At 33.7% G+C, this 22365-nt stretch overlaps 4 protein-coding genes across 4 annotated transcripts; 3 read left to right on the forward strand and 1 right to left on the reverse strand.

Annotated features, from left to right (window-relative positions):
- The first annotated feature begins 226 nt into the window (after positions 1-226).
- On the forward strand, positions 227-2467 carry LOC124934330 (CRM-domain containing factor CFM9, mitochondrial). The gene is made up of 4 exons (XM_047474848.1): positions 227-486; positions 570-849; positions 929-1330; positions 1409-2467. Exons 1-4 carry the CDS (start codon positions 425-427, stop codon positions 2243-2245), a joined length of 1581 nt encoding a protein of 526 aa, XP_047330804.1. The 5' UTR covers positions 227-424; the 3' UTR covers positions 2246-2467.
- Positions 2468-3923: 1456 nt separating this feature from the next.
- Positions 3924-7306, forward strand: LOC124934455 (glucuronokinase 1-like). The gene is made up of 6 exons (XM_047474993.1): positions 3924-4325; positions 4387-4536; positions 5361-5549; positions 5644-5760; positions 6724-6884; positions 6961-7306. The coding sequence occupies exons 1-6, from the start codon at positions 4089-4091 to the stop codon at positions 7184-7186; spliced, it is 1080 nt and encodes a 359-aa protein (XP_047330949.1). The 5' UTR covers positions 3924-4088; the 3' UTR covers positions 7187-7306.
- A 2788-nt stretch (positions 7307-10094) lies between these two features.
- LOC124933486 (DNA repair protein UVH3) lies at positions 10095-16959 on the forward strand. The gene is made up of 15 exons (XM_047473894.1): positions 10095-10256; positions 10337-10587; positions 10664-10821; positions 10915-11032; positions 11098-11175; positions 11251-11304; positions 11655-11842; positions 11987-13715; positions 13807-14001; positions 14086-14171; positions 14304-14580; positions 14672-14808; positions 14988-15072; positions 15644-16045; positions 16172-16959. The coding sequence occupies exons 1-15, from the start codon at positions 10169-10171 to the stop codon at positions 16841-16843; spliced, it is 4518 nt and encodes a 1505-aa protein (XP_047329850.1). The 5' UTR covers positions 10095-10168; the 3' UTR covers positions 16844-16959.
- LOC124933487 lies at positions 16912-17993 on the reverse strand. The gene is made up of 2 exons (XM_047473895.1): positions 17780-17993; positions 16912-17573 (listed from the first exon to the last, which is right to left on the reverse strand). The coding sequence occupies exon 2, from the start codon at positions 17555-17557 to the stop codon at positions 17009-17011; it is 549 nt and encodes a 182-aa protein (XP_047329851.1). The 5' UTR covers positions 17558-17573; positions 17780-17993; the 3' UTR covers positions 16912-17008.
- Positions 17994-22365: the final 4372 nt, after the last annotated feature.

Genomic DNA, 22365 nt, shown 5'->3' on the forward strand with positions numbered 1-22365 from the left:
AAAAAATCACATTATTTTAAGGATGAAGAGATCTTGTATAAAAAAAGGGTTGAGAAGAGAGAAAATGAAAACATGTTAGGTTTGGCACGTAAATGTTATGAATAAAAAGGGTAAAATTGTCAAAACAAAACAGCGTGGGTTATTTCAAATAACCCATTACAAAACAATAGGTTATTTAACCCGAATCCGATTAAGACTTTAAAGATCCGGCCGCCGCGAACAAAACTTTGTCTTCTCCATTCTTCCCATTAGATTGAAGAACCAGAGATTTCCATTGACAGATTCAATCGCAACTGGAAGTTATACGTAAGAACTATGAATTCAGCTCAAATGAAGATTCATACGAAGACGACGAAGTCAGAAAGAGTTCACAAGTAGAGCTAAAACAATCAAAATCAACTCGATTCGCCTCTAATACAGAGAAATGTCCAATATGCAAAGGAATTTCACTAAACTCTCCGCCTTCATCTCTCATCCATCTTCAAGGTATATAGAACAGTCCAAATTCAGAAAATAACCGTCATTGTTAGTGTATTTCATGAATTAATCCTTCATTTTGCTCGTATCAGGGATGTATTATTGAAACTTATATCAAACAATGTTGTTTCTTCAATTCCGCCGCTCAAAAATGTATCATCGTTTTCAATTTCCCGTCCATTGTCAACCGGAAGGCCGCCGATAGACACTGGACCTAGGTCTGGAGCTGGACCGCCTAGAAGTATGCGAGAGAAGGTGGAGAGACGGATGCAGAAGGAGACAGGGAAAACGCGAAGAGAGATTCGACGAGCTTCTAACATTAGAAAGAAACTGATGACGGAAGAAGAACGACTTGTATTCAACCTAAAACGAGTAAGATTCTTCAAATTTCTTCATGTTTTCTGTTTACATTGTCAAATATGAACTAGTTCATCTTTTGAATTTTGATTAGGCAAAGAAAAAAGTTGCGTTACTTCTTCAGAAGTTGAAAAAGTATGATTTGCCTGAACTTCCATCTCCGAAGCATGATCCTGAACTGTTAACATCCGAGCAACTTCAGGCGTATAAGAAGATCGGTTTCAGAAACAAGAACTACGTTCCTGTTGGTGTTCGTGGTGTTTTTGGTGGTGTGGTTCAAAACATGCACCTTCATTGGAAATTCCATGAAACAGTTCAAGTTTGTTGCGATAACTTCCCAAAGGAAAAGATTAAAGAGATGTCGTCTATGCTAGCACGTTTAAGTGGAGGCATAGTGATCAACATTCATAATCTGAAAACTGTCATCATGTATCGTGGTAGAAATTATCGTCAACCAAAGAACTTGATACCAATCAACACCCTTACGAAAAGAAAGGTTCATTTATTTTCGCATTTTGTTCATTTCAGAATCTATGAATGGTAGCTTGATCAGTTCATGTACATTTTTATGCAGGCATTGTTTAAGGCTAGATTCGAGCAAGCTCTGGAATCACAGAAATTGAATATAAAGAAATATGAACAGGATCTTCGTAGAAAGGGTTATAATCCGGAAGATCCAGTGGCTGTAGCAAGTATACAGAGAGTAGCTTCGACTTTCTTTAACGCGATTGACAGGAAAGAAGGAAGTCCTTACGTTTTTAATGAAAATGAGCCATTGTTGTCTCGTGAAGAAGATTCGAAAATTGGGGCTCGACAATTTGATCCTGCTGAAGACAGTGATCAGGAGGAGCTGGATAGATTTATAGCTGAAATAGAGGATGCTGCTGATAAAGAGTGGGCTGCTGAGGAAGAAGCTGAGAAAGAAGAACTCAGTAGGATTAGGTATTGGAATCGAGAAAATACAGATCAAAGGTTTAGAAGAAACGATGAGAGCGATGAGGATGAGAACGTGTCGTATGACAATGATAGAAGAGGAGTCAACCGAAACTACAATGTTCGATCCAATAATCATCAAGGATTTCGTGGAGGTTCGTCAAGAATGGAAGAAGATGACTCTGGTTCTAGCGATGAAAATGATGTTCATGATCGAACTAACGAAAGAGGGAAAAGAAACTACAATGTTCGAGCGAATAATCATCGAGGATTCAGTGGAAGAGATGGCCCGAGAATAATGCAAGAAGAGGGCTCTGGTTCGGGCGATGAAATGAGTGATGATTTGGAGTGGCAATCTGAAAGTGACAGTAATGAAGCGGGTGACAACAACAATTTAAACATGGAGAAAGGAAATGATGTGAAGAAGGTTAAATCGTTTAAACAGTTGGATGAAAATTGGGATAGTGATAGCGATTAGGGTTTGTCGTCGTTTTTCATGAATTAAACATCGGGGGAAGCATTCGAAAAAACTAAAACTAGGGTTTTGAATTTGATGTCACAACTCACAAGCCAAAGAAATCATCATGTTCTTGATGAGGAGTAAGGGCTAATCTTCTCTTTAATCAACAGTTCTTCAATTAGTTTGATTATGGTAGGGATTGGTTGATTTCAAGAATTTTGGGTATTTTTATTTTTGTTATTATTCTCCAGAATGATTGAATTTGAGTCATTTTGCTCAACTAAAATGAAATTGTTGTTAAATACTCAATTATTTGCTTGTTTTATATTTCAGATGAACAATTTGTTTAGTAATATGACTTGTTTTATCTTCAAAAATAGAGTTTACATGGTTAAATATTTTAAAACTGTATAGAAAATAAATAAAGATATTTAAAATTTATTTTGATAATCTAATGCTTCATGAGATGATTGATTTATTTAAAAAAAATGTTTATTTGATTAATAAAACATTATTTTGGAATCTCAAATAATAAATCAAAATGTTTTATTACTCTATTAATGGGGTTAGTTTGATTCAAATATTTATTCATTAAGCATTAAGAATTTGTTGATTTATTTTCAAAATTAGTGTCACAATTTGTCAAACAAAACAAATAAGTGTATTTATAACATTTATTATTTTACTTTTTTATTTATTTATTAGATTTTTTTTGTTTTAAATTATTTTAATATTAGTTTGTCTTATTATTGAAATTGATAAACAAATAAGTATAACTTTAAAAGTATAATAATGGGTTCAGTAAAATGAGTGAATTAGGTATACCATAATTTTATATTCATTATTGTATGCATAGGTATATCACGATTTTAGTATGTAATATTATTATACTATTAATATCAATAATATTAAAATTCATTATTTTTTAATGACCATTTAAATTTTACTTATTTATTCTTATCATATCTCATCTTTTTTTCTGTATTTATTAAAAAAAATTAATATTTTTAACATTTTAAATATATCAAAAATATTGATAAAAAAAATTTTCAAGAAAAATATTATATATTTAACTATGAGATTATAATTTCTTAATTTTATCTCAGTCTAAAAACAGTAAACTTTTAAATTATGTTATATTTATCTAAAAATAATAAAAAAAAGTTAACGACGTTAAATTATTGCCATATCATTTAGACACATAGGTTTTTATTTTTAATATAAGTCATTTTACATACTTATAAACTAGATTTCATTAGAATATCTGATAAAGCAAGCGATCGAATGTCAGAACTAGCGTAGTCGTCGTAGTACAACTCGAAGCTCCGTTCTTCTCCATCTTCTCCGCCTCCATTAATAACACCGCATAAAACAATAACAAGATTAAAAGATGAACATTCGTTGCCGAACTTCGATGAACGCACTGAAGAAGAGGCATGATGCGATGAATAAAATGACTTACATTAAAAACAAAAAAAAAAAAAACAAAAAAAAAAAGTACCTATCTAGATGATATGACAATAATTTAAACCTCGTTAATTTATTTTTTATTCTGTTTTTAGACGGGGATAAAATTAACTTAAATAAATTTAACTTAAATATAGTTTCTGTAATAACATTATCCCACATCAGAAAATAAACTATTTAATGAAAATTATCTTTACTCAATCCAAACTATTGACTAATGGATAATATTCATAAATTTCCTTGTTGAATTCAATTCTAGATTTACTGATTTTATAGCAAAATCTTCGCATTGATTTTCAGTATATGCTCAAACTGATCTTCCAACGAAGGGGATACCGATCCAAATCTCAATCCAGTTTGATTGATTGATTGATACTGGGAGCTAAACAATCAGATGGCAGAAGATGGATCGATTGTTCAATCATCGTCGTCGGCGGCGTCGGCAATAGAGCATAAGGCCAATGCGAGGATAGGCTTGCTCGGAAATCCAAGTGATGTCTACTATGGCCGTACTATCTCCTTCACCATTGACAACTTCAGTGCTTCCGTCCGTCTTGTTCCTTCCGAACATCTCATCGTTACTCCTCATCCTATTCACGATTTCGTCCAGTTCAAATCTCTATCAAACTTGGTGCGTTATTTGTTTTTTGCTCATAAATGTTTTGTCGATTCTCAATCGCGATCCTTAACAGGTTGATCGTTTAAACACGGAAGGTTACTATGGAGGTGTTCGTCTTCTTATGGCAATTTGTAAAGTTTTTCATAATCATTGTAATGAGAACAAGATTGATCTTCATCAACGTAATTTTACATTGTCTTACGACACAAATATCCCGCGGCAGGTGAAGAAGATGCATAATTACGAATCCATTTTCTTATTATGATTCTTCTTCTTTGAATTCTGTTATGTTTGACCTAAAGTGTTTCCTCTCTTTGCAATGATATGATGAAAGAACAAGCTTGTAGATTAGATGTCAGTTCAATTAATTTCTAACTGAATTATTATAATTCTTCGTCTTCTTCGAATTGTGTTATCTTTGACCTAAGGTAACATCCACTCATTGCAATGATATGATGAAGAACAGGCTTGTAGATTAGATGCCACTTGAACTAATTTCTAACTGAATTATTATGATTCTTTGTCTTCTTCGAATTGTGTTATCTTTGACCTAAAGTGACATCCACTCATTGCAATGATATGATGAAGAACAAGCTTGTAGATTAGATGCCACTTAAATTAATTTAGAACCAAATTATTACGATTCTTCTTCTTCTTCGAATTCTGTTATATTTGACCTAAAGTGACATCCACTCTTTGCAATGATATGATGAAGAACAAGCTTGTAGATTAGATGCCACTTGAACTAATTTCTAACCAAATTATTATGATTCTTCTTCTTCTTCTTCGAATTTTGTTATGTTTGACCTAAAGTGACTTCCACTCTTTGCAATTATATGATGAAGAACAAGCTTGTAGATTAGATGCCAGTTGAACTAATTTCTAACCAAATTATTATAATTCTTCTTCTTCTTCGAATTCTGTTATGTTTGACCTAAAGTGACATCCACTCATTGCAATGAGATGATAAAGAACAAGCTTGTAGATTAGATTCCAGTTGAACTAATGTCTATTAAAATTCCTAATTGCATTTTTTGGGATCTACAGACTGGGCTTTCTGGTTCAAGTGCTATTGTATCTGCTGCTCTAAATTGTCTTCTCGACTTCTACAAAGTTAGGCATTTGATTAAGTTAGAGATCAGACCTAGCATTGTCCTCGCAGCTGAACGAGAATTAGGGATTGTTGCTGGTCTGCAAGACAGGGTAGCACAGATCTATGGAGGACTTGTTTATATGGTCTGCATTTGGTTCTTTCTTAATTCCTTTTATTCTGTAATAACATATATAATCTTCTTCTTTTGTTTTTGTTATTGTTTTTGTTTTGATACAGGATTTTAACAAGGAGTATATGGACAAATTTGGGCACGGAGTTTATACGCCCATGGATGTCAATCTTCTTCCCCCTCTATATCTTATCTATGCCCAGAATCCTAGTGATTCTGGAAAGGTTAGCATTGCCTAACTCATCTTGCTCTTTCCTTATTTGAAATGTTAAAGTTTGTATTAATAAAGTTGTCGTCGTGCAACCATAAAGGAAAACTGTAGGCAAAAACCTAGAAAACACGAGATAATTGAGGACGGAGGTTGTTATTAGATAAACTACAAATCCGAAGAAACACTAAATTACTTACTACTGAAACACTACTATGTATTGGTATGTGAACTTTGTGCATTATGATATCACACAACATTGAAATCCCACAAATAACCTATTTTCTTCCTTTTTGGGGGGGAAGGGAGGCTAGCACAACATTCCATTGCTATGACCCCACTTCAATCAAAGTATTTTTCAGTGGAAAAATCTTACATTTATTAATAGATACTTCGGGACAATGCTCGCTCAACCAAGAGAGTGGAGATCCACGTTGATCTAAGTTCTTTTGATTTGGTGCTTTGATTTCATGTTCTCTTTTGTTTATCTAATGTTTTCCTGTTATTTTTTGTGTGATTAATTTGTTTCAAATGATGTCATGAGTTGGATTGAAATGGTTTAGTTTAGTCTAACGTAATTGCAATATTCGCTAAAAAAAACTTTTGTCCCAAGCTCCCATTAGTTTTCAACATGGATCAAAGAGATCTAAGAAAACTTGCATTTCAAGTTTCTTGAAACACATGATAAATGGATTCAGCACTGAAAATAAATATCCAGCTCGATCCTTACCTATAAGACGAAAGGTCTCAAGTTCAATTTTCACTTATGTTATGCTAGTTTCCTTCAAAGAATAAACTCTGGTTTCAAAAAAATAACTTACAAAACATTCCTCATTTTGATTTTTCTTCTTCATCTCATTGATCATTAATTTTCTTGCAGTCATATCTTGTATTTCTTCTTAGTAATGATAAATAAAAAAATTCCAAATTCTTAATTAATGGAGGATTGTTATCATATATTAGAACCGACTATTTGCAGGTTCACAGTAGTGTTAGACAAAGATGGCTTAATGGCGACAACTTCATAATATCTTCAATGGAAGAAGTTTCAACTATAGCCTTAGATGGACAAAAGGCTTTGCTTGAAAAGAACTATGCCAAACTCGCCAGCCTCATGAACCGTAATTTTGACTTAAGAAGGTACATATATTTTGTTTATCAACTTCTATTTGTTTTGGCCTGCATTTTCAAAAAAACCATATATTTACATTTGCAGGATGATGTTTGGAGAGGATGTTCTTGGTGCGATAAACATAGAGATGGTGGAAGTTTGTAGAAGATTGGGTGCAGCTTCGAAATTTACAGGAAGTGGAGGTGCGGTAGTTGTGTTGTGTAATGATGGACCTTCACAAGTAAACCGTTTGGAAGATGAATGTCGAAAAATCGGTTTTGTACTCGAGAAAGTTCGAGTTTCTCAGCCATGTATGCATGAAGAAGACTGATTTATATATGATCGAATTTTATTGGTTTCATTTTAAGACAAGAACTATTGCATTTCCACTAGGGTTGGAAAACAGGTCGAATATCTAATACAATTGGTATGAATTGTTTTTTTGTTACAATATGATATCATTAAGAAAAGGTCAATTTTCTTAATACTTCATTTATTGTTTATATATATATATATATTTTTTTTTTTTTCAAATTATGATCTAAAATTTAAAAACATGACTCATAATTCAATTTAATGTGATTTTAGTAATTCAAATGAATTTATTATATTTCATTAAACATAATTTATCTATAATTTTTTATAAAAGATTAAGGCCTTATTTTTTTTTTAAAATTTAACCACAATCAAAACATGTGATTATTTCATCTTCTATAGTTAACATTATTCAATTAAATTATTAAAATATTTTTTATTTTATTTTAAACAAAAAATATTATTATTATTATATGTTCATACATTTTAAATCTTTTTATAAAAAAATACAAATTTTTAAAATGATCGCTTATCAATATTTTTCAAATAATTATAATATTAATTTTTCTCGATGCTCAATTATTTTGATATTCGAATTTGGGTCGTTTTCATCGAATAAGACTCAATATCAAAATTTTAGTAATTTTATTTTTTTCCTAAATTGACAGAAAGTTTTAAAAATATATTATTTTTATTTTTTAATTAATTTGTCACGTTTTAAAATAAAATGATATTTATAGACGTTTTAGACGTATAATTTTAAAATTAAGTATTATTTTTTAAATTTATTCGTTCTAATTTGTTAAAGTTAATTTGTGTAGCTACAAAAATAGTAATGTAAGAAATTTTTTAAATAAAAATATATTTTATAAACAAATTAATAACGAGATAACATTATGTACGATTTACTAATTTGGACAAATTTATATTTTAAATTTAGTATTATTCGAGATATACGTATTCAAAACACCAAATACGGTTTGAATATCTTAATAAATGTATAATGCGTAAAAATATATTGAAATATAAAAAAATATATATAATTGTTGTTTTGTTCTTACAAATCTAATAAATTAATTAAAAAAATAAAATAAAAACATTTATTTATTTATTAAAAAATTTGAATAACTAAAATTATAATAGTTAAATCCTCTATTATTATATTATAATCTTTAAAGTTTGAGCTTCAATTAACTATTCAACTGTTTTCTTAACTTAAAAAAACTATCTTCATTCAAAGATTTTGTTTGTTTTTTAATTAAAAATAAATCATATCATCTTACTTAAAAAATATTTCATATATTACATTACTTAACAAAAATCAAAAATCATATATTATTATATTACCAACATTCTAATCATTAAATCAATTAATTCTTTAAATAAAATATTTTTATTTTTTTTATAAATTTTAATTTAAATATAAAAAAATATTTTAATAATTCATCCTAAATAATTCATTTTCTAAAAGCCCCATATTAAAAAAAAGCCCAAGATACTTAATATATATATATATATATATTACAATTTATACACATAATTATATGAAATTAAAATGGGATGATTTTATATGTTTATATTTAGCATAATGTTGGCTATTATATAGAGAGGTTATCCAACACTTGCGCTTATAACAACTCAAAATATTCCATCTCTGGTTTCCCGCCACTTTCGCATTAATCCAATTTCTTATTTAAAATCCCCCAACATTTCTTTCAAATCCATTCATTCATATTCTCCACAATTTCCACCCTTTCTCCAACACATTTTAATCAAATACTATTCAATAATCTTTCTAACTATTTTTTTTTCAAAACAAAAAACATTTACTTACATTTCTCCAACATGGCCCGTGAACTCGTTTTCATTTCCATCATTGTATTCTTTGCGTTTTTCAGTGATTTCGTCTCGTCCGAATCTCCCGCCTCGAGTCCTTCTTCAAACGCCACGTCTCCATCTAGCTCAAACGCTACGTCCGCTTCCCACAACGGGACCGCCCCAAGTCCCTCCCCAACACTAGACAAGGTTGTGGGTGCCATCTCACCCAAAGCATCTTCTCCTGGACCATCGGGTTCTCCGGCCTCAACTCCCAAGAGTGCGGCCGGAGGCCCATCACCCGCTTCGAGTCCAGGTATTTTGTCGGGTGGACCAATATCCGAGGCACCAATAGTTGCGGGTATGACATCACCACCTTCTCCACCTGGACCTTCTGGATCGATTGCATCCTCACCAATAATGTCGGGCGCACCATCTCCTTCCCCGGGCGCAGGCGGACCTGATGCAGATGCGCCCGCGAGCGATGCAACCACCTTGAAGTTTATATCGACATCGGTGGTTGCATTTACTTCTGCCATTGTTGGTTTATTCTTTTTCTAAGCCACAATTGAAGAAAATAAAAAGGATAAATATAGATGCTTACATAATTAAGGTTAATCTTTCCAATTATTTGTATTGTCTTTCTCTTTTAATTTATGTATATCAAATGGTCAATTTTGGGTCTAAAGTGACCTATTTGTAACACCTTATCCTTTCTTATATTTATATTAAATTAATTGTTTTTTCCATCAACTCTTACTTTATTTTTTTTTTGAATTGAGGATGTATTTTTTGTTTTGATCGAGAATCAAGACGAATCGAAAAAAACTCAAAATATATTAACGAGAGTTTGGAGCGAGAATGATATTTACATTCTACGCACGCACGTGTACTACAGAAAAACATAGTTCCCGATCGGAATCGTAATGATTTATATTTAAAATTTTCGTAAAAAATCGAGAATAGTAACTTGATTCCCGACCCGAATCTCCCAATTACCATCCCGGTAACTGCTCTATATAATTATACTATAAGATTAAACATTACAATTAATGTGATTTAATCAACTTTCAAAAAAAAACAAAGTAGTTAATTGTTCAGGACGCCGACTTCGTTTGCTTGTAAACTCTGGCGTTTGCGTTCGCGGCAACAATAACCGTCGTACAAACCTCGTGAAAAAGCCATGGGTGTTCACGGTCTATGGGAGCTTCTAGCTCCGGTCGGCCGTCGTGTTTCCGTCGAGACCTTAGCCGGAAAGAAACTCGCAATTGGTTTGCCGATTATCTCAATCCTAACCTTAACCCTAATTTCATTGATTGAGGAAAGATTAAAGTGATCAATTTCCTTGCAGATGCTAGTATTTGGATGGTACAGTTCATGAAGGCGATGCGAGATGATAGAGGTGAAATGGTGAGAAATGCACATTTACTCGGATTCTTTCGCCGTATCTGCAAACTTCTGTTCCTTCGAACCAAGCCTGTTTTCGTCTTCGACGGTGGAACACCTGCTCTCAAGAGAAGAACCGTCATTGCACGTCGCCGTCAACGTGAGAATGCTCAGGCTAAGATTCGTAAAACTGCTGAGAAATTACTTCTCAATCATGTGAGGATCTTTATTCTATACTCTGTATTGATTGATATCGCGCTGAATCTGACTGATTCGTGATTCGAATTAATAGTTAAAGGCAATGAGATTGAAAGAACTGGCTAATGAACTTGAGAACCAAAGGAAAATGAATGATAATAAAGGTAAGAAGATCTTAACTAGTCAAGTAAACACTTCAGATGATAATGAGGGGAGAAAACATAATAAGAAACAGGAGGCCCTTGATGAAATGTAAGCTTCCTCGTCTACTTATTACCGATTTTACATTCAGTTCAACATGTGATGATCTGATTTTTCATTGTTTTGACTTTTGAGATGATTAAGGTTGGCAGCTTCCCTTGCTGCGGAGGAAGATGGGGGCTTTCCTACTAACCCATCGACCTCTGGAGGAGATTTTTCCGTTGAAGAAGAAGAAGAAGACGAAGATGAAGAGATGATAGTTGTGAGTGTGAACCTATAGTACTGAAAAAGTGAAAGGCAACGGATTTTAACTCACTTTTATTGCAGCCAACAATAAATGGAGATGTTGATCCTGCAATATTAGCTGCTTTACCTCCATCAATGCAACTTGATCTCCTCGTCCAGGCAAGTGAATGCGGGTTCATATGTTAGATACTTTTCAAGTTGATTGAATACTGTCTTTGGATATCCTTTTTGTAGATGAGGGAAAGGTTGATGGCAGAGAATAGACAAAAGTATCAGAAAGTCAAGCAGGTGGGTGTTGATTTCAAGTTACACATGTTGATTGATAGATTTGTTTGTAGCTCTTTAATACAGCGGTGATCTATTTTCATTCACATAGGACGGAGACCTAAGTAATTGCAATCCCTATAATTTATCTATATGCCAGGTTGTGATTGTGAACTTAGATGAACGCTATTATTGTATTAGAATTCAACATATTTGGTGCAATTATCAAAGTATGATCTATTTTGATGGTGGTACATTTTCTAACATCAATTTATTTGTTTCTCCTTGCAATCTTTAGTTTATTATGTCAAAAAGGTATAATAATTGGAAACTGTCTTTTTTTATCAAGATTTTATTTATTTTTGTCTTTCCAGGCTCCTGCAAAATTTTCAGAATTACAAATTCAATCCTATCTTAAAACTGTGGCATTTCGACGTGAGATTCATGAAGTGCAAAAATCAGCTTCTGGAAAGGTTCTAGGTGATGGTGTCCAGACTTCCCGAATAGCATCTGAAGCAAATAGAGAATTCATTTTCTCTTCTTCTTTCACCGGTGATAAACAGTGAGTAAACATGTTGTAGTCATATTCGATACACAATTATCAAACATCTACCACTTCATAAGAAGAATCAAAACTTAGATGCACCTCTTTTGAGTTATTGCTTCCTGTACTAATTTCTGAATTCCTGAATCTCTGACAATTCAGAGCTCTTGTATCTGCTGGAATTGAGAGAAGCAACAATGAACTACCTCGTATTCCAACAGAACCTCCAGTTTCAAAGTCTGTGTCCAGTGTGGCTTCTACAAGTATGTCTGGTGCTACAAATGGAGCAACGATGAATAATTCTAGTACAGAATTTAATAAAGATGTGGAGACATATGTTGATGAGAGGGGGAGGACTCGATTCAGTAGAGTGAGAGCCATGGGAATACGCATGACAAGAGATTTACAAAGAAATCTTGACCTTATGAAAGAGATTGAGCAGGATAGAAATTGCACAGATACGATTGCAACCAGTAACAAACTGGGAAACATTATCGATTTGGATAACCCTGAGCTTAATGAAACATCAGATAATGCTAGTAACAGACCTCCTAGCTTTGGCGAGAAAAATTATCCTTTCATTTTTAAGAATGAAAAATCGATTGAGATATCATTTGAGGATGATGGGGAAAGCAAGACTCTGAATGATGATGATGATGATCTGTTTGCTCAGCTTGTGGCAGGAGGAGATCATGCAGTCAATAAATCTACTGAAATTAATCCCGAAAAGAACTCTTATGATCCTGATTCAGATTTTGACTGGGAGGAAGGACCGGTTGCAGTAAAAAACGATTTTTTAGGTCATGATCAACAATCTTTTGAAAAGTGTGACACTGGTGATGTAGAATGGGAGGAGGGAAATTCTGCTGTTCCAAATTCTATTTCTTTACACCCATCTGCATTAGGAGAAACCTCAAAAGGTACTTTGGAAGAAGAAGCTGATATCGAGGAAGCTATAAGAAGAAGCCTTCAGGAGTTGAAATGTCAGAAATCTGCTGATTCAGAATTTTCTAAACTTGAAGAAGATGGAGAAATGGGTAACAAAGTTGTTTCCCTTGAATCAAGTCCTGTAAGAGGTGATAGGACCAAATCAAATAGTCCATTAGAAGATGTCCACACTCCAAAAAAATCGCCCGATTGTCTTTTGATTGGAATTGGTAGAATTGATAACCAGCATGCCATAAATAATCTGAATGATAATGCTGCTGATTTGTCTGTGAGGAGCTCCAATGGCTGCGATGAGGTCCAGAATTTGAATGTGCCATTTTCACATAAAGAACCGAAAGAAATGATGAAAGAGAAGATAGTACCATCGAATGGAGAGAAGATTGTAATTTCTTCCACTCTTCATGCCATAAATAATCTGAATGATAATGCTGATGATTTGTCTGTGAGGAGCTCCAATGGCTGCGATGAGGTCCAGCATTTGAATGTGTCATTTTCACTTAAAGAACCGAAAGAAATGATGAAAGAGAATACAGTACCGTCGAGTGGAGAGAAGATAGTAATTTCTTCCAATATTCAGGGTCAGATGCATGCCAAAGTAAATAGTTCTAATATGCTAGGTCCTGAAAATACTAATCCAATATCTGGTGATATGTCTGATTCTATTCTGGATGGTGCTTCAAAACTTGACTTTGAGGTTACTGCCCATTCTTCTTTTAGCAAGACAGCAGAAAGGGAAGAGCCCCCAATTCAAAACTCAAGTGATCTTGACAGTTTGTGGGAACAGCCTATTGATACAGATGCAATGAATTCAATTGAAACTGCCGAAGCATTGAAAGAAGAAATACAAAATTTAGATCAAGAACGCGCAGATCTCGGAAATGAGCAAAGAAGACTCGAGCGTAATGCAGAATCAGTTAGCTCTGAAATGTTCGCTGAATGTCAGGTTGCGGCCTCATGCATTTTAAAATCATTTTTTGGGGAGTTAATTGATCCTTATCTATCATAATTCATAACACACTTATGCTTGATCTCAGGAGCTGCTTCAAATGTTTGGCTTACCATACATTATTGCACCCATGGAAGCTGAAGCTCAGTGTGCATTTTTGGAACTTGCAAACCTTGTTGATGGAGTTGTTACAGATGACTCGGATGCATTCTTATTCGGAGCAAGCCATGTATACAAGAATATATTTGACGAACGCAAATATGTTGAAACATACTTCATGGAAGTACGTGATACATCTAAGTTTTTCTTCCTGTTCCTTCGTTCTTCATGGTTTCGTGCAAAAAATCATATCTTTTATGGCATACAGGACATTGATAGCGAACTTGGTTTAAGCAGAGAGAAACTAATCCGCATAGCTCTTCTTCTTGGGAGTGACTATACTGAAGGTGTAAGGTGCGGTATTCAATAAATCATTATCCAAATACATTATACTCTAACTTTTGTTATTTCATTTGAAATACAAATTATTTTTTAGATCATTGTGATTTTTAACCAAGATAACAAATGTTGATTATCTTGCTGCAGCGGCATTGGAATTGTTAATGCCATCGAAGTTATAAATGCATTTCCTGAAGACGATGGGTTCTCCAAGTTTCGTGAATGGATTGAATCACCTGATCCAGCCATTCTGGGAAAGCTTGATGTGAAAACAGGCTCTGTTACTCCAAGAAAGGGTTCAAACAGTGGGACCAAGAATACCGATGTGAAAACAGGATCTGTTACTCCAAGAAAGGGTTCAAACAGTGGGACCAAGAATACCGATGACATACAAAGCGTAAAGCAAATATTTATGGACAAACATGTAGGCTTCAATCAACCCATTATTTCATTTCTCAAGTATTTAGTTTGTGATCAATAACATGTTTGCTTGCAATTTTCTTTCCCTTTTACAGAGAAATGTGAGCAAGAACTGGCATATTCCCTCGACTTTTCCCAGTGAAGCTGTAATAGCTGCGTATGCTTATCCACAAGTGGACAAGTCAACCGAGTCTTTCTCTTGGAGAAAGCCAGACCTCTCTATTCTTCGCAAGTAAGTTCAATTTCTATATGGAACTGTGAACTTGGATTTGGAAATAACTATTGCTGCATCTTCTTATTTGACTTTGTTAGTTCGGTATTTTAATTTCAAATCCAATTGCAGCATGCTCATATGCTTGAGAATTAACAATGTTTTGGATCCTCTAATTGAACTCTTGTCTAAAAATACAGACTTTGTTCAGAAAAGTTTGGATGGAATTATCAGAAGGCTGACGAGTTGTTACTACCTGTATTCAAAGAGTACAACAAACACGAGGTCTCTCTCCTTCACCTCCTTTTTACTTCCAGGCTCGGTCATAAAATTGAAAATTAAGTGTTAGATATGAATACTAAGCCTTAAGGGTCGTAGAAAAAATACTTAGATTGCGTTTAATTTTTGGGTTATTTGAGTTATTTTGATTTTTTTAAGGTTTTTTAAAACTTCTATCTCTATCACTTCACTATTTTTCTAACGATTCAGTTACTTAATTTATCAATAAAAATATCAAAATACCTTTACTTTTATTAAATTTTAAATACAAATAACCCGTTTTTTTTTATCAAACAAGGTGTTTTTTTTCCAAGTCAATGAGCTCTTAAAAGTAATTTGATTTAGTTCAAGGGTTAAAGTTGTCTATGTATTATATTACCGAGTTAAGTGGATGCTAGTTGAATTAAGCCAAATTTTTTAGCATGATGTTTTTTCGACTTTAGAGACTGCTAAATTATATTTTTGTTTAGAATTCCATATTCTAAAACAACTTCCTATAGTTTCCTTTAAACTTCTATATCTCTGGGATGGAACTGATTTTAGTATATGTTTTTTTTGTTGGCTGTGGATGATGAAGACTCAACTGCGAATGGAAGCATTTTATAGTTTTAACGAAAAATTTGCAAAAATTCGTAGTAAGAGAATTAAAAACGCTGTCAAAGGAATCGTCGGTAAGCCAGTTCAACATTCTGAGAAAGGAAAGAAACGGAAGGCTAAACAAAGCGAAACTATGGAAGATGGATCAACTGCCGAGCAGCAGCACTCCAAAGAAACTATTCCTGCAGTTTCCTCTCTAGAAGAAGCAAGAAACTGTGAACCTATGTCTAAAACAGAAGGTAAAAACAGACCCAATAAGAGACAAAATGTGGCTAAGAAGAGGAGGAAGAAGAAAGACTTGTCATCAGAAAGCAATCCAGATGATCGATATGATAATGAATCGCAAAGTGGAGCAGTAGCAGCACCGTTCGAATTAAGGAAGGTACGGTTTCAAAATATTAGTTTAGCCATTTAACCCAACTACCATTTTTTTCTTACCAACATCAAATAAGCTCTTAATGCAGTTTTCTATCAATAACAACTCTTTTTTGTCTGGTAACTGTAACAGTCAACTCGAACACGAAAGGCTGTGAGTTATAATCCAGATATTATGGAAATTGATGATGAACTGAGTAAAGCAGATGAAGTCTGTGAAGGATCTAAAGCTAAAGAAGATGATGATCAACTTGGCCAGATGGCAGAACCCTCAGATTACCTCAAAATGGGAGGTGGGTTTTGCTCGGACAAAGAAGAAGATGAAGTAAACAAGGTTCGTAAAGAAGACGCTGATCTGTTTGAAGCGGATTACCTCAAAATGGGAGGTGGGTTTTGCTCAGACAAAGAAGAAGATGAAGTAAACAAGGTTCCTAAAGAAGATGATGATCTGTTTGAAGCAGAGCTAGGTCAATCCTCGGATTACCTCAAAATGGGAGGTGGGTTTTGCTCGGACAAAGAAGAAGATGAAGTAAACAAGGTTCCTAAAGAAGATGATCTGTTTGAAACAGAGCTAGGTCAATCCTCAGATTACCTCGGAATGGGAGGCGGGTTTTGCTTGGACAAAGAAGAAGATGAAGTCAGCAAGGTTCCTCCTGTTCAACCAGAAACTGAATCAATCTCAAATCAGATTGAAGATGCTGCATTGTCTGGTAATAAGGATTTGGAAGAAGATTATGACCAACAAGAAGTAAGACTCTCGCTAAGAGCCATGCCCAATTTGAGGAGAAAGCGAAGAAAAACTTGAACCTGACCTAATAAATTTATGTATTTCATGTTATGTAAGATGACTAAAAGACTAAATTAAATTAATGTATAAGAAGAAGCAGTTTAAATCAGCAATGAAAGCAAAGTTCTTTATAATGCTACCCCAATCAAACTGTCATAAATGAGAACAAATAAAAGTGCGATTTCATGCTTCAATATTGCTACCTAGTGCAACCGAAAAGAGTTCATTAACGGGCGAAAACTGAAGAACACCAATATCAGTAGCGAAACCGGTAACAGGCAACTTAAGATCTCGCAGAACAGTGAAAGCTTCAGCCATTCGACCTTTAGGCAATTCTTCAGCAACAGAACAATAAGGTATCCAAGAATCAGGATGATACTCATCACCAATTTCAACACCTTCCTTCTTAAGAGCTTCAAACAGCTGAGAATGAAACTGAAGCAAAGCAGTAGTTGGAGTTGGTGCAATAAAGAGAACATTGTTATCATTTGGAAGACTACCAATTGACGAGAAAGAAATTGAAATTGATTCCTTGTTAGCTAGAGATTTCACAACGTTTATAAGCTTTGAAGGCTCAACGTAGGGAGTTGAAAACAGCGTGATGTGTGGCCTAGATGAAATCTCGATTAGTTGAGTACTGATTTGACGACGAGCCAATACGTTCCATGATTTCAATACCTGATTCTCTAGAGCTGGATCGAAGTAAAGCTCGATTGCAAATCCTTGTGACATAATTTGAATCCGAATTCTGTAGAGAAGACGAAGAACAAATTCAGATTCAGGGATCTTACGATTTTGATTTGAATCGAAAACCTAGAAACATAGAATGAGTTGAAAAACCCTAGGAGATGAAAATCGAGAGGATTAAGAGTTTAACATTGGTAAAGGCGAATCGAGAATTGGAGATATAAAGCGAGAATACAAAATGTATGAATGAATCGATGAAAGACGTACCTGAAGTCTGAAGCGAAGAGACGGGAGATGGAGTAACGGAGAGAAAGGGGAAAGTGCGGTCAATCGTCTGGATTGAAATTGAGGTTTGAGGAAGAAGATGAAGAAAGAGAGATTAGTACTACTGCAAATGGTATCATCAAGAGAGGAAATGGGGATGGGTGGGTGAGAGTAAGAAGAAGAATGTTAATTCAGCTCAACTCTTTTTTCTCTTTTAGGTTTGACCCTTCTCTTTTTTTATTTAGAGTTTCTTTACCATTTTAAGAGTTATTTTCATTTCAACTAGGGCATCAACTTCTAACATGAAAATTTGGGTTTTAATTAATAAAAAATGTTAAAATTTGATTCTTTCTTTTGTATTGATATTTTAAATAAAGATATTTATACTTAATTTTTAAAGTATCCAGATTGTCCAGAGTTGTGGTTAATTTGGATATATATGTGAGAATAAATGGATATTTGGGTCGGATTGTGGGTTGACTCACTCATAAATTTAAAACGATTAAAAATAAAATTAAAAATGTTATATGTATGTTTCGAACTTGCAACTTAACAAAAACAAGTACAACCTTTAACCAAGTGTGATTGATGGGTGGTTTGTCGAGAAATAACAGGCCGATATCAATTGAAAGTCGTTAAACAAATATAAACTAAATATTTGATTGACCAAAGTGTAATGTTACGAGATGAGATGTTTATTCGGAAAAAACATGTGATGAAATATATGAGAAGATAAGTTGTTTTACCGAAGTAAATAAAATGTGGAATGAAAGTTCTATTTTTTATTTTAATATATTATTCGTGATTTATTAAGAATTTTAAACACTGAATACATATTATTATAATTTTTTTTAAATTTATTTTGTTTTTATTTTTATCCGTGTGCATCACATATATCAATCGGGTTGAATTTATGACCTAAATTGTCACCTAATTTAATCCATATATTATGAGCATGGATAACAGTTAAATCTGTATATATAATAATCGATCTAAATTGACTCAACTCGGTAATTTTTTTGTTTGACCCAAAATTCAATGTCACCTATCTAATTTTAGTTTGCATTTATAAAGTCAACAAAGTGTATTTATGTTTTATTTTTATTATTTTGTATAAAGGATAAAATAAATATTTAATTTATTAGACTATTTGTATTATAAATTAGTTTAGTTAAAAAGGCACATTTTTAAATAAATAAAAATATTTTTCTATCATTTAGAAAAGAAATGGTGTTCCATTAAAATCTCTAACATGTAAGTTCAATGTCAACAACATTTTCTCGTAGTAACCCAATGTACGACCCAATGGTCTATAATTCCATATTCAACTTCTCTTGCTTTTAAGTTTAGGGTTTTTACAAATATCTCTTACAACATAGGATATGTGACACTCTCTATCTACTATTGAAATCACTTCATCTATTTTGTTTTGTGAACACCTAGATGATATGTTTATGTAAAATCTTATTTAGTAGTCATGTTTTAAGCTTAATTACTTAATCTTATGACTTGAATATTGTTTTTTTTATTTGTTTATGTATTTCATTCATGTGATGTTAGTGTTTATATTGGTATGTTTTGATTGTTGTCAAAATTTGTTCTTTTATAAGAGTTTTTGCATTTATAAACAAAATGACATATTTCATGCAAATAGTAATAATAAATCTCTCGTTATATAACAAATGTTAACTAAGTGGAAACATATTTGGACTAAGAGATTTATCATCATCTCAATTTTGATTCTTATCAACCATACCAACTTATAAAAATATTCTATAAATTTATCAAAATGTACAAAAATTTCATTATTGAAAAAAAGAGTTACAAGATATTTAGAATTTTAGCCTATTTGAATTATGGTACAATCGGTTTATTAGGTCATAGCCAAATTGTTAACCATGCATCGTAGTTAAGACCATGTATTGTAGTTAATGGTTGAAAACTTAATTACTATGGTAAATATTTATGTAAGTTGAAACTTACCTGTTTTTGGGTTGACTGTTCGACTATCACTTAACCGTATCAATAACTCAACTAGAATTATTTTCAATAACAAAATAAAAAGTTTAGGAGAATTTGACGAAATAACTCTGATGATAGGGTTATATCCAAATTTAGCATAGGACATATAATTTTTGCAAATGTAACCTTTTGTCCATGGAAAAAGTCCCTTTTGTCCCTAAATAAAAAATAAAAAATGGGTCCCTTTCAGTTTATTTTCTCCTTTTCCCTCCCTCTCCCAACCTCCTCGTTTCAGTTTTCCTTTTCTCCAATTTGCCATTCCCTTTCATGATCGCAACAACCAACATCCTTCATCATTTCAGGTGAACCAACAAAACGAAGGAAACCGGGAAGCCAAGGCAACGCCGAAACGTCTTCAACATTTCCGGTTAGTTTTTCCGTATTTCCGTCGTTTCATGCTGAAATGGAAGAATGTTTTAGGGTTTTAGCGTTTAGAGTTTAAGGTTTAGGTTAGGTAGTGGCTGAATGGTTTTAGAGCGTGGTTGAATGGTTTTATGGTGGAATATACATCTGACGAAGGCGAAGATGCATCTGTTGCAGGCGGAAAATGCATCTATCGTAGGCGAATATGCATTATTCGTCTGCGACATATGCATCTTTCTCCTGCGACAAATGCATTTTCCGCCTACGATAGATGCATTTTCCACCTGCGACAGATGCATTTTCCGCCTTCGACAGATGCATCTTCGCCTTCGTCAGATGCATTTTGCACAATTAACACTGACTTCTGTGAATTTTTATCAATTGCAGATCACATGTATGTGAGTATTTTTCTCCTCTTTAATGGAGACTGGAAAATTGATGATGATGGTGTTAGTTCTTTTGTCTCAAGTTCATGTTGTGGTGTGAATGTACCCCGAAATGCTACATATGACGAATTAGCTTCCATTGTCTATGATGCTATTGGTGTGGACAAATTAAGATATGATTTAGTGTTCAAAGTGAACTATAATATGTTTATGATGAATTCTCCTCCTGTAACAATCATTCGAGATAGCAATGTGGCATTCTATTTTCAAGAACTTTCGTCTTCACTGCCCAATCATTGCGCTCCACTGTGTGTCTCTTTAGTAAAGAAGTCAATACTTTTAACTCAAGAAAACAAAAGACCATAAAATGACATATTTGAGCAGCAAGATGTTTTTGAGCAGCGAGATGTTTTTGAGAAGTAATATGATTTTAAGCAGCGAGATATTTTTAAGCAGCAAGATGTCTTCCCAAGTCAAAACCACGCAGAAGAAGTACCATGGGAATCAATCACTTCCCATGCTAGGAAAACATTCAGCCATACTGAGGGAACCAAACACTTCTCATATGAACCACTTGAGATTAAAACACCTCCTCAATTAATTGAAAACAGATTGGAAGTGGGTACGTTTTTTGATAACAAAAAAAATATACAATTGAGGTTGCATAGACATGCGATGTCTAATCATTTTATCCTCAAAGTGGTGAAGTCAACAAAAAATCTTTGGAACTGCAAGTGGAAATTGCGTGCTAAAAAAGGAAAATTCCTGGAGATGTTTGAGATCAGAAAATTTATAAAAGAACACACATGCTCAACTTTGACGAGACAAGAGAATGTGAGGCAAACACCATCATGGGTAATTGCGGAGTGCGTCAAACGTAAATACATGGACCATCACCATGACCACATGCCTAAGAAAATAATGGAAGACATGCATACAAGTTATGGGTTAACTCTGACATATAATAAGGCTTGGAGGTCCAGGGAAAAGACCTTAATGACGGTGCGAGGAACTGTGGAGGATTCCTATGGTAAATCGCCATCATACCTGTTCATGTTGTAGAAGAAGAACCTAAGTACCATAACTGACATCCAGACGAATGAGCAAGGCCAATTCAGGTGTATGTTCATGTCCCTAGGGGTCTCAATTAGGAGTTTCATAGGTTGTTGTCGTCATGTATTGTGCGTCGATGCCATCTTCCTTAAGCACAAAGTTGGAGGTCAACTACTGGCTGCGATAGCATTGGATGCGAATGAGCAACTATATCTCGTCGTTTTTGGCGTCGTTGATTCAGATAATAATAACTTTTGGACATATTTCATGCAACAATTAAAGTTGACAATTGGATCAGTCTCGGATCTCGTCTTCGTATCCGATAGACACCCAAATATTACCAACGCCTTGTACGCGGTTTTTCCAGAAGCACATCACGGTGTATGCACATACCACATCAAAATGAATATTATGGCCAAATTTAAAACTGATAATTGCCATGTTGAGTTTGATTTGGCTTCTCGCGTATACACCGAGTCCATGTTTCATCTGCATTTTGATAGGATCGGAACTAAAGATCATCGGATTGCTAAGTATTTGAAACAAATTAGAGTGGAGAGATGGGGTCGTGTTTTTTTCACCGGTTCACAATACAATCAAATGATAAGCAATTACACGAAGAGTTTTAATAGTTAGAGCATGGAAGCTATGAAATATCCCATAACAACATTAGCTGACTAATTAAGATTTACAATACAAGATTGGTTTCATTAAAGAAGAGATAAATCTACCAACCACAACAAATATTTATCTCCATATTATGAA

Source organism: Impatiens glandulifera, chromosome 4, assembly GCF_907164915.1.
Source record: "Impatiens glandulifera chromosome 4, dImpGla2.1, whole genome shotgun sequence".
Classification (NCBI taxonomy): domain Eukaryota; kingdom Viridiplantae; phylum Streptophyta; class Magnoliopsida; order Ericales; family Balsaminaceae; genus Impatiens; species Impatiens glandulifera.

What these genes read in the sequence shown, in the direction of transcription:
- LOC124934455 (XM_047474993.1), top strand. Translation starts at nt 4,089, where the DNA reads ATGGCAGAAGATGGATCGATTGTTCAATCATCGTCGTCGGCGGCGTCG. An exon ending in ATGGAGGACTTGTTTATATG is followed by an intron (nt 5,550 to 5,643) that starts GTCTGCATTTGG and finishes GTTTTGATACAG; the next exon opens with GATTTTAACAAGGAGTATAT. An exon ending in ATCCTAGTGATTCTGGAAAG is followed by an intron (nt 5,761 to 6,723) that starts GTTAGCATTGCC and finishes GACTATTTGCAG; the next exon opens with GTTCACAGTAGTGTTAGACA.
- LOC124933486 (XM_047473894.1), top strand. Translation starts at nt 10,169, where the DNA reads ATGGGTGTTCACGGTCTATGGGAGCTTCTAGCTCCGGTCGGCCGTCGT. An exon ending in TCTTTCACCGGTGATAAACA is followed by an intron (nt 11,843 to 11,986) that starts GTGAGTAAACAT and finishes CTGACAATTCAG; the next exon opens with AGCTCTTGTATCTGCTGGAA. An exon ending in AAATGTTCGCTGAATGTCAG is followed by an intron (nt 13,716 to 13,806) that starts GTTGCGGCCTCA and finishes GCTTGATCTCAG; the next exon opens with GAGCTGCTTCAAATGTTTGG.
- LOC124933487 (XM_047473895.1), bottom strand. Translation starts at nt 17,557, where the DNA reads ATGTCACAAGGATTTGCAATCGAGCTTTACTTCGATCCAGCTCTAGAG.
- LOC124934330 (XM_047474848.1), top strand. Translation starts at nt 425, where the DNA reads ATGTCCAATATGCAAAGGAATTTCACTAAACTCTCCGCCTTCATCTCT. An exon ending in ATCTCTCATCCATCTTCAAG is followed by an intron (nt 487 to 569) that starts GTATATAGAACA and finishes TGCTCGTATCAG; the next exon opens with GGATGTATTATTGAAACTTA. An exon ending in ACACCCTTACGAAAAGAAAG is followed by an intron (nt 1,331 to 1,408) that starts GTTCATTTATTT and finishes ATTTTTATGCAG; the next exon opens with GCATTGTTTAAGGCTAGATT.